The 16,581-nt window shown below is 42.6% G+C and overlaps 1 protein-coding gene and 1 pseudogene across 1 annotated transcript; one reads left to right on the plus strand and one right to left on the minus strand.

Annotated features, from left to right (window-relative positions):
• LOC133245181 (craniofacial development protein 2-like) lies at positions 1 to 3,682 on the plus strand. The gene is made up of 3 exons (XM_061413158.1): positions 1 to 208; positions 1,241 to 1,386; positions 1,913 to 3,682. The coding sequence occupies exons 1-3, from the start codon at positions 1 to 3 to the stop codon at positions 3,362 to 3,364; spliced, it is 1,806 nt and encodes a 601-aa protein (XP_061269142.1). The 3' UTR covers positions 3,365 to 3,682.
• A 3,138-nt stretch (positions 3,683 to 6,820) lies between these two features.
• LOC133245182 (craniofacial development protein 2-like) lies at positions 6,821 to 14,465 on the minus strand (annotated as a pseudogene).
• Between the last annotated feature and the right edge of the window lie 2,116 nt (positions 14,466 to 16,581).

Genomic DNA, 16,581 nt, shown 5'->3' on the forward strand with positions numbered 1-16,581 from the left:
ATGAAAAATGAGGAGGCACTCAACACAGAGAACTCTGAAATACTGGTATTTCTGGCAGGTGGTAGTCTGGAAATCAGTGATGTCACTGAGGCTGATGCTAGGACTTATTTTGGTATAGTTGATAGTGAAAATGAGACAAGTGAAACTCAAGCAGAGCTTACAGTACAAGGTTCTCTGATTGAGACGTCAAAGAAAATGACCATAGCGTGTACGAAGCATAATCTCCCCACCTCCCTTACTTTTCCTCCATATGGAAATGTATCCTCAGAGGAACATTGCTCTCTCTCCTATGATTTGTCTGCAAATCTATCTTTGTTTCAAACAAAAATCTTTAAGACCTTCGAAGAAAAAGAATCAGCATAAAAACAGGGCATGGAGAGAAAATCAGAAAGGAAAGAATGACTTGGGGATAGAGGGTTGGACATGAGAGTGAATAAAGGACACCACATTTAAAAAAGCAAACAAACAAAACAGCGTGGAAAGGAAACTGTGGAAAGGAAGACAGAAGGCAAGAGAAGCAGGATAGGAAAGGTTATAACAGTAGCAGGAAAAAGTCTGCTCCCAGATGTGGGAAGCCTCATAAATTTTGCAATGATACATATGAAACAGACCGTCCCTCTGCAGAATGTATAGTTAGAACAGAGTTGTTTTTCTCATGTTCTTATGCTGACTTCTGAGTTCTGCTGTAGATAATAAACAGTTACCAGTAGACTGAGTGCCTTAAATTTCAATTTTCTAAGTGGAGCTTGGGCAAGTGAGAAGCTTCTTCCCAAGGAGGCTCCCAATTTGTGTGACAAAGAACTTTCTGAGGCTGCCCTTAACATAATACTCCTCACTGGGGAGCACTAGCTTCCCACAGGACTTCAGGGCCCTATGATCACTGGAGCACAACCAAAACCTCTCAATTATCACCACAAGTGTTTATTTCTTAGAATCTTCCTCATTTTGTCCTTCTGTGCTAATAGTGTTTTCAAATACATAGCTTGACACACTCCAGATGGTGTTTTATTGTAGTTATTCTCCATAGGCAGAGAGTTGGTCACATAAACATAAATACATACTAATGGTCTGGTCAGTGAATAGGGAAGGCTTAAATACAATGCAAGAAATCACAAAATAAAGATACCAAACAAAAGACTTTCATAAATAAAAAGACAAAGTTTTAAAAAAAGACAACAAGCTGAGGGAAATAAAATTTTAAATTTACTATGTGTTTCTGTTACCCCACCTCCGAGGTCAGGGGAAGCTGCCGAGAGTACCAGACTGCAACTGCGCAGGAACGGCCAAGAGGAGCGACCCCGCATCCGAGGTCGGAGGTGGCGACGAGAGGAGTTACCTGCGTCTGGGGTCAGGGGCGGCGACAAGAGGAGTAACCCTGCATCCGGGGTCAGGGGCGGCGGCCAGGAGGAGCTACCCCACGCTGGAGGCCAGGGGCGGCGGCGGGGAGGAGCAACCCCACGTTCAAGGAGCCGTGACTGCAAGGGCGCAGGAGGGCCTAGAGGAGCTATCCCACGTTGAAGGTCAGGAAGGGCGGTGGTGAGGAGTTACCCCTCCTCCAAGGTGAGGAGCAATGGCTGCGCTTTGCTGGAGCAGCCGTGAAGAGACACGCTACGCCCAAGGTAAGAGAAACCCAAGTAAGATGGTAGGTGTTGCAAGGGGGCATCAGAGGGCAGACACACTGAAACCATACTCACAGAAAACTAGTCAACCTAATCACACTAGGACCACAGCCTTGTCTAACTCAATGAAACTAAGCCATGCGCGTGGGGCAACCCAAGATGGGTGGGTCATGGTAGAGAGATCTGACAGAATGTGGTCCACTGGAGAAGGGAATGGCAAACCACTTCAGTATTCTTGCCTTGAGAACCCCATGAACAGTATGAAAAGGCAAAATGATAGGATACTGAAAGAGGAACTCCCCAGGTCAGTAGGTGCCCAATATGCTACTGGAGATCAGTGGAGAAATAACTCCAGAAAGAATGAAGGGATGGAGCCAAAGCAAAAACAATACCCAGCTGTGGATGTGACTGGTGATAGAAGCAAGGTCCGATGCTGTAAAGAGCAATATTGCATAGGAACCTGGAATGTCAGGTCCATGAATCAAGGCAAATTGGAAGTGGTCAAACAGGAGATGGCAAGAGTGAATGTTGACATTCTAGGAATCAGAGAACTGAAATGGACTGGAATGGGTGAATTTAACTCAGATGACCATTATATCTACTACTGCGGGCAGGAATCCCTTAGAAGAAATGGAGTAGCCATCATGGTCAACAAAAGAGTCCGAAATGCAGTACTTGGATGCAATCTCAAAAAGGACAGAATGATCTCTGTTCATTTCCAAGGCAAACCATTCAATATCACAGTAATCCAACTCTATGGCCCAACCAGTAATGCTGAAGAAGCTGAAGTTGAATGGTTCTATGAAGACCTACAAGACCTTTTAGAAATAACACCCAAAAAACATGTCCTTTTCCTTATAGGGGACTGGAAAGCAAAAGTAGGAAGTCAAGAAACACCTGGAGTAACAGGCAAATTTGACCTTGGAATACAGAATGAAGCAGGGAAAAGACTAATAGAGTTTTGCCAAGAAAATGCACTGATCATAGCAAACACCCTCTTCCAACAACACAAGAGAAGACTCTATACATGGACATCACCAGATGGTCAACACCGAAATCAGATTGATTGTATTCTTTGCAGCAAAAGATGGAGAAGCTCTATACAGTCAGCAAAAACAAGACCAGGAGCTGACTGTGGCTCAGACCATGAACTCCTTATTGCCAAATTCAGACTTAAATTGAAGAAAGCAGGGAAAACCACTAGACCATTCAGGTATGACCTAAATCAAATCCCTTATGATTATACAGTGGAAGTGAGAAATAGATTTAAGGACCTAGATCTGATAGATAGAGTGCCTGATGAACTATGGACTGAGGTTTGTGACATTGTACAGGAGACAGGGATCAAGACCATCCCCATGGAAAAGAAATGCAAAAAAGCAAAATGGCTGTCTGGGGAGGCCTTACAAATAGCTGTGAAAAGAAGAGATGCGAAAAGCAAAGGAGAAAAGGAAAGATATAAACATCTGAATGCAGAGTTCCAAAGAATAGCAAGAAGAGATAAGAAAGCCTTCCTCAGCAACCAATGCAAAGAAATAGAGGAAAACAACAGAATGGGAAAGACTAGAGATCTCTTCAAGAAAATCAGAGATACCAAGGGAACATTTCATGCAAAGATGGGCTCGATAAAGGACAGAAATGGTATGGACCTAACAGAAGCAGAAGATATTAAGAAGAGGTGGCAGGAATACACAGAAGAACTGTACAAAAAGATCTTCATGACCAAGATAATCACGATGGTGTGATCACTGACCTAGAGCCAGACATCCTGGAATGTGAAGTCAAGTGGGCCTTAGAAAGCATCACCACAAACAAAGCTAGTGGAGGTTATACAATTCCAGTTGAGCCATTGCAAATCCTGAAAGATGATGCTGTGAAAGTGCTGCCCTCAATATGCCAGCAAATTTGGAAAACTCAGCAGTGGCTACAGGACTGGAAAAGGTCAGTTTTCATTCTAATCCCAAAGAAAGGCAATGCCAAAGAATGCTCAAACTACCGCACAATTGCACTCATCTCACACGCTAGTAAAGTAATGCTCAAAATTCTCCAAGCCAGGCTTCAACAATATGTGAACCGTGAACTTCCTGATGTTCAAGCTGGTTTTAGAAAAGGCAGAGGAACCAGAGATCAAATTGCCAACATCCACTGGATCATCAAAAAAGCAAGAGAGTTCCAGAAAAACATCTATTTCTGCTTTACTGACTACCAAAAAGCCTTTGACTGTGTGGATCACAAAAAACTTGGAAAATTCTGAAAGAGATGGGAATACCAGACCACCTGATCTGCCTCTTGAGAAATCTGTATGCAGGTCAGGAAGCACCAGTTAGAACTGGACATGGAACAGCAGACTGGTTCCAAATAGGAAAAGGAGTATGTCAAGGCTGTATATTGTCACCCTGTTTATTAAATTATATGCAGAGTACATCATGAGAAACACTGGACTGGAAGAAACACAAGCTTGAATCATGATTGCAGGGAGAAATATCAATAACCTCAGATATGCAGATGACACCATCCTTATGGCAGAAAGTGAAGAGGAATTAAAAAGCCTCTTGATGAAAGTGAAAGTGGAGAGTGAAAAAGTTGGCTTAAAGCTCAACATTCAGAAAACGAAGATCATGGCATCCGGTCCCATCACTTCATGGGAAATAGATGGGGAAACAGTGGAAATAGTGTCAGACTTTATTTCTCTGGACTCCAAAATCACTGCAGATTGTGACTGCAGCCATGAAATTAAAAGGCGCTTACTCCTTGGAAGGAAAGTTATGACCAACCTAGATAGCATATTCAAAAGTAAAGACATTACTTTGCCAACAAAGGTTCGTCTAGTCAAGGCTATGGTTTTTCCAGTGGTCATGTATGGATGTGAGAGTTGGAGTGTGAAGAAGGCTGAGTGCCGAAGAATTGATGCTTTTGAACTGTGGTGTTGGAGAAGACTCTTGAGAGTCCCTTGGACTGCAAGGAGATCCAACCAGTCCATTCTGAAGGAGATCAGCCCTGGGATTTCTTTGGAAGGAATGATGCTAAAGCTGAAACTCCAGTACTTTGGCCACCTCATGCGAAGAGTTGACTCATTGGAAAAGACTCTGATGCTGAGAGGGATTGGGGGCAAGAGGAGAAGGGGACGACAGAGGATGGGATGGCTGGATGGCATCACTGACTCGATGGACATGAGTCTGGATGAACTCCGGGAGTTGGTGATGGACAGGGAGGCCTGGTGTGCTGGGGTCGCAAAGAGTCAGACACGATCAAGCGACTGATCTGATCTGATCTGATCTGATGTGTTTCTGAATTGCCAAAGTAGTAAATACTTATTGTAAAAAAAAAAAAAAAAATTACAAGCAATATAGAAGATATATATGGAAAAGTGGAAGTGACTTCCTTTCCCTCACCCGTACTTACTTTTGCTTAGTTAACCATTTCTTGAAAATTCTGTACACACATAAAGGCTTTGTCTATGCACAAACATACCCCAAGTGTCTCTATCAGCCTCACAAACTCCTCTCTCATCTCTCAAGTGTGACCTCTCACCAGCATATGCAGGGGAACAGATTTTCCTTAATGAAGGTTTTCCTGGAGAAGTATTTAGTCAGCAAAGAACCTTGATGTCTTTGCTTCTGCTTGGACCACATTCATGTTGTTAAAGACCAGCCTCAACAGGATGCTGTTTGCTCTCTGAACATTAACCAGAGGACTATTTGGAGTGGGCTGCACTTCCCTTTACTACCTCAGCTTCTTGTCCTCCACAACACCACCACAAGGGTTGGAAATTTTACTGAAGAGGTGAACTTAGGGAGAAAGCATAATGCTGTATGCTAAATATGACTTTCCCCAAGGCTTAGGGAAAATAGAAAGCAAGAGGGATGCCATCCATGGGCAAAACTCAGTGATTCTTAGTTCCATATTTTAGCTCTCTTGAAAAATATCTTCTTCCAATCTTCACCAGGGAATTTTTTCTTTAAGGAAACTGCAAACTGTAACCATAATGTTGTTTTTTTAAGTGAGTTATTCCCAGGATGACTTAACCCCATGGACTGGCTTCCCTGGTGGCTCAGATCATAAACATCTGCCTACAATTCGGGAGACCCAGGTTCAATCCCTGGGTTGGGAAGATCCCCTGGAGAAGGAAATAGCAACCCACTCCAGTATTCTTGCCTGGAGAATCCCATAGGCAGAGGAGCCTGGTGGGCTCCAGTTCATGGGGTCGCAAAGAGTCAGGATGCCTTAGTAGACAATCAGAGATAGCTGTTGACACACAGAGCCCCAGACATTAAGCCAGGTGGAATGAGAACTAGGCGGGTACTCCAAATTTAGCCCTTTCAAGATTTTCCTGGCCTATGAGACTCGGACACCTGTTTATTCTCATTAATGTATAGTAAATATTCAGCTAAACTTACACATGCACACGCATATTCAAAGTAAAATACTAACTCTCAGAGACTGTGCTGGGTGAACCATTTAGGAGAACTGGAAATATAGTCTTAACTCACTTAAAATTTGTGATGTGCATATTTCACTTTGGAATTCATATTGCACATTATTTTGCAGGAGGGAGTTAATTGCTTTCTTTCAGTCTGAAACTTCCTCATTCTCAAACTCTTTCTAATTGGGCTTCTTTTGCCGAGATGGGAGGGAAGTTTGGGGAGAATGGTTACATGTGTATGTACAGCTGAGTCCCTTCACTGTTCACCCAAAACTGTCACAATATAGTTAATTGGCTATACCCCAATACTACAGTCCATGGGGTCGCAAAGAGTCAGACACGACTGAGCGACTAAGCACAGCACAGCACTGTACAAAATAAACAGTTAAAATTTTAAAAACGGGCTCCTTGTACCTGAGTGGGAAAAGAAAAGAATTCACTGGAGAGCAATGTCCCTTTCAATGGCTGTGCCACAGTGCCGTGCCATCTCAGTCATGTTCGATTCTTTATGACCCCATGGACTACAGCCCACCAGCTTCTCTGTCCATGGAATTTCCCAGGCAGAGTACTAATCAGTTTAAAATTAATCTGGTTTATAATAACTCAGTTAAATTCTTAATTAAGAATTTTCCATTTGAGAGAAGTAAAAAGACTGATTTTATTCTTCCAGTAACAACTATATCCACTGAGATATAGTGTTCTATTTTATGAAAGGGAGTAATACTGTACACATGTAAAGATTGTTAAGAAATACATTTGTAGAAAAAATATAAAAGAGTTAATATCCTTGATAAAAAGAGCTATCATAAAATCCATTTTTTAAAAGTTTGTAATACCTAGATGGGCAAAATAACAATATCACTTATAAAGAAAACTAAAAGAATAATGATATGTGTATCCTAAAAATACAAAAACTAAAATGAAGTAACAATAAGACATAATTGCTGTTGATAACATTTACCAAAAAATAATTTTAATGACAGCCCTGGTAACAGTATGATGAGATAAGGCCTCTTATCTAATGGTAGAATTATAATTTAGTAGAGCTGCTCTGAAAAACAATTTGGCAATATGTATCAAGACATTTCCCTAAACTGCTAGTTTATTATTATCTTCTATATAAATTATAAGAACTATTGACTTAAATTTATGCATAAAATTTTATTTTGATATTAATTAGAATATATACAAGTTATAACCAATCTAATTATCAAACTTTAGGGGGAAATACAGGTATATTATGGTGCACATGTAACACAGAATATTATGACTCAAAGCTATAATGTTTTCAACACAGGGGCTATGATGTGAAATGGTAAAAACTCTTAAACTATGGAAGTTTCATCTGTAGACCCATGGAAAACCTTTGGAGTGATAACGTGCAAATCCAACTCAGTTCAGTTCAGTTCAGTCGCTTAGTCCTATCCGACTCTTTGCAACCCCATGAATCGCAGCACACCAGGCCTCTCTGTCCATCACCAACTCCCGGAGTTCACTCAGACTCACGTCCATCGAGTCAGTGGTACCGTCCAGCCATCTCATCCTCTGTTGTCCCCTTCTCCTGCTGCCCGCAATCCTTCCCAGCATCAGAGTCTTTTCAATGAGTTAACTCTTCGCATAAGGTGGTTAGACTTTCAGCCTTAGCATCATTCCTTCCAAAGAAATCCCAGGGCTGATCTCCTTCAGAATGGACTGGTTGGATCTCCTTGCAGTCCAAGGGACTCTCAAGAGTCTTCTCCAACATCACAGTTCAAAAGCATCAATTCTTCAGCTTTCTTCACAGTCCAACTCTCAAATCCATACATGACCACTGGAAAAACCATAGCCTTGACTAGATGGACCTTTGTTGGCAAAGTAATGTCTCTGCTTTTGAATATGCTATCTAGGTTGGTCATAATTTTTCTTCCAAGGAGTAAGCGTCTTTTAATTTCATGGCTGCAGTCACAATCTGCAGTGATTTTGGAGCCCAGAAAAATAAAGTCTGACACTATTTCCACTGTTTCCCCGTCTATTTCCCATGAAGTGATGGGACCGGATGCCATGACCTTCGTTTTCTGAATGTTGAACTTTAAGCCAACTTTTTCACTCTCCACTTTCACTTTCATCAAGAGGCTTTTGAGTTCCTCTTCACTTTCTGCCTTAAGGGTGGTGTCATCTGCATATCTGAGGTTATTGATATTTCTCCCGGCAATCTTGATTCCAGCTTGTGTTTCTTCCAGTCCAGTGTTTCTCATGATGTACTCTGCATAGAAGTTAAATAAGCAGGGTGACAATATACAGCCTTGACATACTCCTTTTCCTATTTGGAACCAGTCTGTTGTTCCATGTCCAGTTCTAACTGTGGTTTCCTGACCTGCATATAGGTATCTCAAGAGGCAGATCAGGTAGTCTGGTATTCCCATCTCTTTCAGAATTTTCCACAGTTTATTGTGATCCACACAGTCAAAGGCTTTGGCATAGTCAATAAAGCAGAAATAGATGTTTTTCTGGAACTCTCTTGCTTTTTCCATGAGCCAGTGGATGTTGGCAATTTGATTTCTGGTTCCTCTGGGTTTTCTAAAACCAGCTTGAACATCTGGAAGTTCACGGTTCACATATTGCTGAAGTCTGGCTTGGAGAATTTTGAGCATTACTTTACTAGCGTTTGAGATGAGTGCAATTGTGCGGTAGTTTGAGCATTCTTTGGCATTGCCTTTGGGATTGGAATGAAAACTGACCTTTTCCAGTCCTGTAGCCACTGCTGAGTTTTCCAAATTTGCTGGCATATTGAGGGCAGCACTTTCACAGCATCATTTTTCAGAATTTGCAATGGCTCAACTGGAATTCCATCACCTCCACTAGCTTTGTTTGTGGTGATGCTTTCTAAGGCCCACTTGACTTCACATTCCAGGATGTCTGGCTCTAGGTCAGTGATCACACCATCGTGATTATCTTGGTCATGAAGATCTTTTTTGTACAGTTCTTCTGTGTATTCCTGCCACCTCTTCTTAATATCTTCTGCTTCTGTTAGGTCCATACCATTTCTGTCCTTTATCGAGCCCATCTTTGCATGAAATGTTCCCTTGGTATCTCTGATTTTCTTGAAGAGATCTCTAGTCTTTCCCATTCTGTTGTTTTCCTCTATTTCTTTGCATTGGTTGCTGAGGAAGGCTTTCTTATCTCTTCTTGCTATTCTTTGGAACTCTGCATTCAGATGTTTATATCTTTCCTTTTCTCCTTTGCTTTTCGCATCTCTTCTTTTCACAGCTATTTGTAAGGCCTCCCCAGACAGCCATTTTGCTTTTTTGCATTTCTTTTCCATGGGGATGGTCTTGATCCCTGTCTCCTGTACAATGTCACAAACCTCAGCTCATAGTTCATCAGGCACTCTATCTATCAGATCTAGGTCCTTAAATCTATTTCTCACTTCCACTGTATAATCATAAGGGATTTGATTTAGGTCATACCTGAATGGTCTAGTGGTTTTCCCTGCTTTCTTCAATTTAAGTCTGAATTTGGCAATAAGGAGTTCATGGTCTGAGCCACAGTCAGCTCCTGGTCTTGTTTTTGCTGACTGTATAGAGCTTCTCCATCTTTTGCTGCAAAGAATACAATCAATCTGATTTCGGTGTTGACCATCTGGTGATGTCATGTGTAGAGTCTTCTCTTGTGTTGTTGGAAGAGGGTGTTTGCTATGACCAGTGCATTTTCTTGGCAAAACTCTATTAGTCTTTGCCCTGCTTCACTCCGTATTCCAAGGTCAAATTTGCCTGTTACTCCAGGTGTTTCTTGACTTCCTACTTTTGCTTTCCAGTCCCCTATAAGGAAAAGGACATGTTTTTTGGGTGTTATTTCTAAAAGGTCTTGTAGGTCTTCATAGAACCGTTCAACTTCAGCTTCTTCAACATTACTGGTTGGGCCATAGACTTGGATTACTGTGATATTGAATGGTTTGCCTTGGAAACGAACAGAGATCATTCTGTCCTTTTTGAGATTGCATCCAAGTACTGCATTTCGGACTCTTTTGTTGACCATGATGGCTACTCCATTTCTTCTAAGGAATTCCTGCCCGCAGTAGTAGATATAATGGTCATCTGAGTTAAATTCACCCATTCCAGTCCATTTCAGTTCTCTGATTCCTAGAATGTCAACATTCACTCTTGCCATCTCCTGTTTGACCACTTCCAATTTGCCTTCATTCATGGACCTGACATTCCAGGTTCCTATGCAATATTGCTCTTTACAGCATCGGACCTTGCTTCTATCACCAGTCACATCCACAGCTGGGTACTGTTTTTGCTTTGGCTCCATCCCTTCATTCTTTCTGGAGTTATTTCTCCACTGATCTCCAGTAGCATATTGGGCACCTATTGACCTGGGGAGTTCCTCTTTCAGTATCCTATCATTTTGCCTTTCATACTGTTCATGGGGTTCTCAAGGCAAGAATACTGAAGTGGTTTGCCATTCCCTTCTCCAGTGGACCACATTCTGTCAGATCTCTCTACCATGACCTGCCTGTCTTGGGTGGCCCCATGGGCATGGCTTAGTTTCATTGAGTTAGACAAGGCTGTGGTCCTAGTGTGATTAGATTGACTATTTTTTGTGATTATGGTTTCAGTGTGTCTGCCCTCTGATGCCCTCTTGCAACACCTACCGTCTTACTTGGGTTTCTTTTACCTTGGTCATGCCACACTGAAAAAAAGAATATCCATTGATACTATTTTATAGTTTACATAGGAAAGAAAATTAATACCACAAAGACTATAGTGAATCAGACATTTATATTTAGAACCTAGTGCTTACTTTTATAGTGTTAATAATTAACACTGAGGAGTATATTAACAAGCACAGAGGCAAAAAGTAATTCACAACCACAGAAAGTTTTAAAATAATAAATTAAATTAAATTCAAAACTATGCAAAGTAAGTAAAATATATCCCTATTATAGGGAGTTTTCACACTGAATAGACCAAATAAGTCTTATTTAGTAAGATCTCAAAGTTTTGTAATACATAAGTAATTCTCAGTGGGTAGGCTTCAGGATGAACTCAGCATTTCTAAAAACAAGAAGTTCAGCATGAACTGAGGAAGCAAAGAATCCCTGTGTCCTTTCATTTGAAGGGCAAAGAGCCAAATAAGAAGTTCATGGAATTTATACTTGAAATTAGCATTCTCTACAGAAAGCAAAAAAGAATTCACAGTTATTCCTTAGGGTACATGAGTTGGTTCTTCAAGATGTTTCCCAATACTATTGAGCAACTAAGAATGTAAAATGCAACAACACCCTGTATGGCAACAGTGGAGATATTTGAAAGCTCTTTTATATTCTATTTTTTAAAATTTACTTATTTTTTAATTGAAGGATAATTTACAGAATTTTGCTGTTTTCTGTCAAACCTCAACATGAATCAGTCATCAGTTCAGTTCAGTCGCTCAGTCGTGTCCATCTCTTCGCGACCCCATGAATTGCACCATGCCAGGCCTCCCTGTCCATTACTAACTCCCAGAGTTCACTCAAACTCACGTCCATCGAGTCAGTGATGCCATCCAGCCATCTCATCCTCTGTCGTCCCCTTTTCCTCCTGCCCCCAATCCCTCCCAGCATCAGAGTCTTTTTCAATGAGTCAACTCTTCACATGAGGTGGCCAAAGTACATAGGTATACATATATCCCCTCACTCTTGAACCTCCCTTCCGTATCCCTCCCCATCCCACCCCTCCAGGTTGATACAGAGCCCCTGTTTGAGCTTTCTGAGACATACAGCAAATTCCCACTGGTGATCTATTTTACATATGGTAATGTAATTTTCCATGTTATTCTCTCCATATATCTCACCCTCTCCTCCTCTCTCCCCATGTCCATAAGTCTGTTCTCTATGTCTGTTTCTCCACTGCTGCCCTGCAAATAAATTCATTAGTACCAGCTTTCTAGATTACATATATATGCATCAGTATATGATATTTATATTTCTCTGTCTGACTTACTTCACTCTGTATAATAGGCTCTAGGTTCATCCGCCTCATCAGAACTGATTCAAATGTGTTGCCTTTTATGGCTGATTAATATTAGGCAATCAGTCCTGGGTGTTCTTTGGAAGGAATGATGCTAAAGCTGAAACTCCAGTACTTTGGCCACTTCATGCGAAGAGTTGACTCATTGGAAAAGACTCTGATGCTGGGAGGGATTGGGGGCAGGAGGAGAAGGGGACGACAGAGGATGAGATAGCTGGATGGCATCACCGACTCGATGGACATGAGTTTGAGTAAACTCCGGGAGTTGGTGATGGACAGGGAGGCCTGGCGTGCTGCAGTTCATGGGGTTACAGAGAGTCGGACATGACTGAGTGACTGAACTGAACTGAATTGACTGAATAGTCCACTGAGTACATGTACCACAACTTCTTTATCCATGCGTTGATGGACATCTAGGTTGCTTCCATGTTCCAGCTATTGTAAACAGTGCTTCAATGAACAGTGGAATACACGCATCTCTTTCAATTTTGGTTTCCTCAGGGTATATGCCTAGGAGTTTAAGGACTCTCCATACCATCTTCCATAGTGGCTGTGTCAATTTACATTCCCATCAACGGTGCAAGAGTATTCCCTTTTCTCCACACCGTCTCCAGCATTTATTGTTTGTAGACTTTTTGATGGTGGCCATTCCGACTGGTGTGAGGTGATATTTCATTGTAGTTTTGATTTGCATTTCTCTAATAATGAGCGATGTTGAGCATCTTTTCATGTGTTTGTTAGCCATCTGTATGTCTTCTTTGGAGAATTGTCTGTTTAGGTCTTTTTCCCACTTTTTGATTGGATTGTTTGTTTTTCTGATATTTATGTTCTATTTTCTCATCATAATTGGTCAGTAGATAATTAGACCAAAAATGGATGAATTATATATAATATAGTCACACAATCAATAAATCTTTATTGAGCATTTATTTTAGGGCCCAGAGATATAGCAATAAGCAATAAGACAATGCTGTTATTTGCAAGCAGCTGATATTCTAGTGAGAGAGCACAAAAGTAAACAATAAATGTATCATTTCCAGGAAGCACTAAGGGCGATGAAGAATAAGCAGGACAAAGGGTTACCGGAACTATATACTATTGTGTGAAGACCTACTTTAGATAGAGAGCATTGAAAAGGCCTCTCACAGGAGGCCCGATTTAGACAGTTTGGAATGAAGTGAGAAAACAAACCATGACATGACCCAAAGGAAGAATGTTCCAAGCTGAACAAAGAGGACATAAAAAGAGCCAAGTTGGAAACAAGCTTGACACAGTTTAAGGAGATAAACACGGCTGAAGTAGAGTGGTCAGGAGAGGAAGAGCTGAGGAAGCCACTGGGTCAGATTATTTGGAATCTTAACAGCATAACTATGACTTTATTCCAAATTCACTGGAAGCAGTTGGAAGGCTTTAAGAGAGGGTTTGGTGTGAGCCAATTTACTCCGAATTTTGACTGCTGAGAGGGAAATAGATTTTTAAAGGAAACAAATGTTGAAGTAAGAACTATCAAAGAAGCTACTACTACAGTAGTTCAGGTGTGAGATGACAGTGTCTTGGATACAGTGATAGAGATGAAGGTGATCAGATTGAGGCTATAGCGAACAAAGCCAACGGAGTATGCTAATGGGCCAGCTTTATCATATGCGATACACAGAAAGGCCAAGGATGATTTCCAGGGTTGATAATGGAGTATCACTAAATTGTGAATTGCTAAGGGAGAAATGCTTTTGGGGATGTCAGGAAAGAGGAAAATTGGGAGGTAGTCAGGGAATGAATCTATTTCAGATATATCAAATTTGAGGTGGTTGTTAAATATCCAAGTGAACATAGCAACTAGGCAGTACAGCTGTTTACTAGAGTCTGGAGCTCAGAAAAGTGGTTTAGACAATAGATATAACAGTTACACATTTGAGAGTCATTAGACTATAGATGGGATTTAAAGCCAGAGGACTAATTGAGATGGCTAGGAAGTAAGGGTATCAAACAGGGTCTATGTTTTTTTCTGTTGTCATGTATGGATGTGAGAGTTGGACTGTGAAGAAGGCTGAGTGCCGAAGAATTGTTGCTTTTGAACTGTGGTGTTGGAGAAGACTCTTGAGAGTCCCTTTCACTGCAAGGAGATCCAACCAGTCCATTCTGAAGGACATCAGCCCTGGGATTTCTTTGGAAGGAATGATGCTAAAGCTGAAACTCCAGTACTTTGGCCACCTCATGGGAAGAGTTGACTCATTGGAAAAGACTCTGATGCTGGGAGGGATTGGGGGCAGGAGGAGAAGGGGACGACAGAGGATGAGATGGCTGGATGGCATCACTGACTCGATGGACGTTAATCTGAGTGAACTCCGGGAGTTGGTGATGGACAGGGAGGCCTGGTGTGCTGCGATTCATGGGGTTGCAAAGAGTCAGACACGACTGAGTGACTGATCTGATCTGATAGATATAATAGTTATAAGTTTGAGAATATGATGCTGCTAAGTCACTTCAGTCGTGTCCCACTCTTTGCGACCCTATAGCCTGCTAGCTTCCTCTGTCCATAGGATTCTCCAGGCAAGAATACTGAAGTGGATTGCCATGCCCTCCTCCAGGGAATCTTCCCAACCCAGAGGATTTAAAGACAGAGAACTAATTGAGATCGCCAGGAAGTAAGGGTATCAAGAGAAGCTTCTCTCCAGTTTGGCTGCACGAGGAAAGAAGCAGGAAGAAGCGTCAGGATGGCAAGAAGCTGCTGAGACCAGCTAAGTCCAAGTACCGCATGGACTTCATCCAGTAGCAGAGGCTGCAGCTTGAGCATTGGCATGTCATGCTGGACAAGCTGGGTAAAGTCACCATCGGGGGCACCTTCCAGAACTGGACACCCGACCTCACCAACCTCATGACGTGGCAGCTGCTGGACCCCCCTGCCATCTTCTGGTGCAAGGAAGACTCCTAGGCCACGGATTGGAAAGAGGCCAAGGCACAGGAGTTCAGGGAGCGCTTGTCTGACTTGGCCAAAATCCGCAAGGTCGTGTACTTTCTCATCACCTTCAGCGAGGGCCTTGAGCACGCCAACCTCAAGGCCTCTATGGTCTTTAACTAGCTGCTCTCTGCTACCCGCTCCTCTTGGCTACCTGCCTGGCCCCTGCCCTTACCCCATCCCCTGGGTGTTTGGGGACATTCTTTTAGCTGCTGGTCTGAAGCTTGGCCGGAACCCAAGCCTGCCTTCATCTTCCTCTGCTTCCCCTGGTGCTGACGCTCCTGCTCACGTGAAGAAATGCAAAGGCTCCAAAGTCCAGAAGCTGGCCTGGGGGCCGCTGCTTCTGCCTTCGACCTTGGAGGCCTGGTCTGGGCCAGTGTGGGAAGATGAGAGACCATGGGAGATTACTTTTTCTCTGCTCCATTGTTGGGAGACTGAGAGAGAGACAGAGAAACAAATCTAAAGAACCAGGCATTGGGTTTCATCCTGAGACGGGGAGGTGAAGACTTCAGAGCAACCTCCTTGGAGAGTCTGACCAACAGGCACTTACTGCCCTCTTGGCCACAATGCCTTTTCCCAGAGTCCGTGTCCAGAGGTGAGCACCTAGCTTGAGAACCCAGAAAGGTGCTCTGCATGCACCATGTGTGGTCCCAACATGCCTCAGGTCTAAGACATTGGGCAGGGTTGCTGTGGGGCTGATTTGGGCAGTAGTGAGGGGCTGGCACTCTGGAGGCTGTGCAGGCCAACTCTTGCTTCTGGGAATGACTTCAGGAGGGGAGAAGTGAAGGGGGAGAAAGAAAAAGTCATGTAGAGATGTATCTATCTTTATGCATACATGTGTACTGAAAGAAGAAAAGAGAAGCTTAGGACTGAGTAGTATTGGACAACTTCAATAATTAGAAATTGGATAGATAAGGAGGAGCCATTAAAGACATAGGGGCTTCCCTGATAGCCCAGACAGTAAAGAATTTGCCTGCATTGCAGAAGACCCGGGTTAGATCCCTGGGTCAGGATGATCCCCTGGAGAAGGAAATGGCAACCCACTCCAGTATCCTTGCCTGGAGAATCCTGTGGACAGAGGAGCCCCATGGGCTACAGTTCATGGGGTCACAAAAAGTTGGACATGACTGAGCAATTAACATTAACATGAAAGACATGGAGAGGGAGTGTCTAGTGAAGGAGGAGGAAAACTAGTAAAGCATAAGATCTAGAATCTTAAGGAGAGAGTATTTCTAGGAGAAGGGGAGTGCCAAAAAGTCAAGGACAAGAACTGACCTTTGTATTTGGCAGCTTGGAGGTCACTGATGACTATGAGGAGAGCAATACATGGGAGGTTAGGTACAGAGGCCTCACTGGAGTGAGCTAAAAGACAGTAGAAGGTGAGGAAGTGGAGACAGCAAAAACAGACTACTCTTTTAGGGAATTTTGCACCAATGGCAACCCACTCCAGTACTCTTGCCTGGAGAACCCCACAGATGGAAAAGCCTGGTAGGCTGCAGTCCATGGGGTCGCTAAGAGTCAGATATGACTGAGCGACTTCACTTTCACTTTCATGCATTGGAGAAGGAAATGGCAACCCACTCCAGTGTTCTTGCC

Source organism: Bos javanicus, chromosome 3 (genome assembly GCF_032452875.1).
Source record: "Bos javanicus breed banteng chromosome 3, ARS-OSU_banteng_1.0, whole genome shotgun sequence".
NCBI lineage: Eukaryota > Metazoa > Chordata > Mammalia > Artiodactyla > Bovidae > Bos > Bos javanicus.

Bases quoted from the DNA above. Each gene is read 5' to 3' on its own strand.
- LOC133245181 (XM_061413158.1), top strand. From the start codon at position 1: ATGAAAAATGAGGAGGCACTCAACACAGAGAACTCTGAAATACTGGTA. The intron at 209-1,240 runs GTACGAAGCATA...CTCCGAGGTCAG, and splicing joins AAAGAAAATGACCATAGCGT to GGGAAGCTGCCGAGAGTACC. The intron at 1,387-1,912 runs GTCAGGGGCGGC...ATACTGAAAGAG, and splicing joins GGAGTAACCCTGCATCCGGG to GAACTCCCCAGGTCAGTAGG.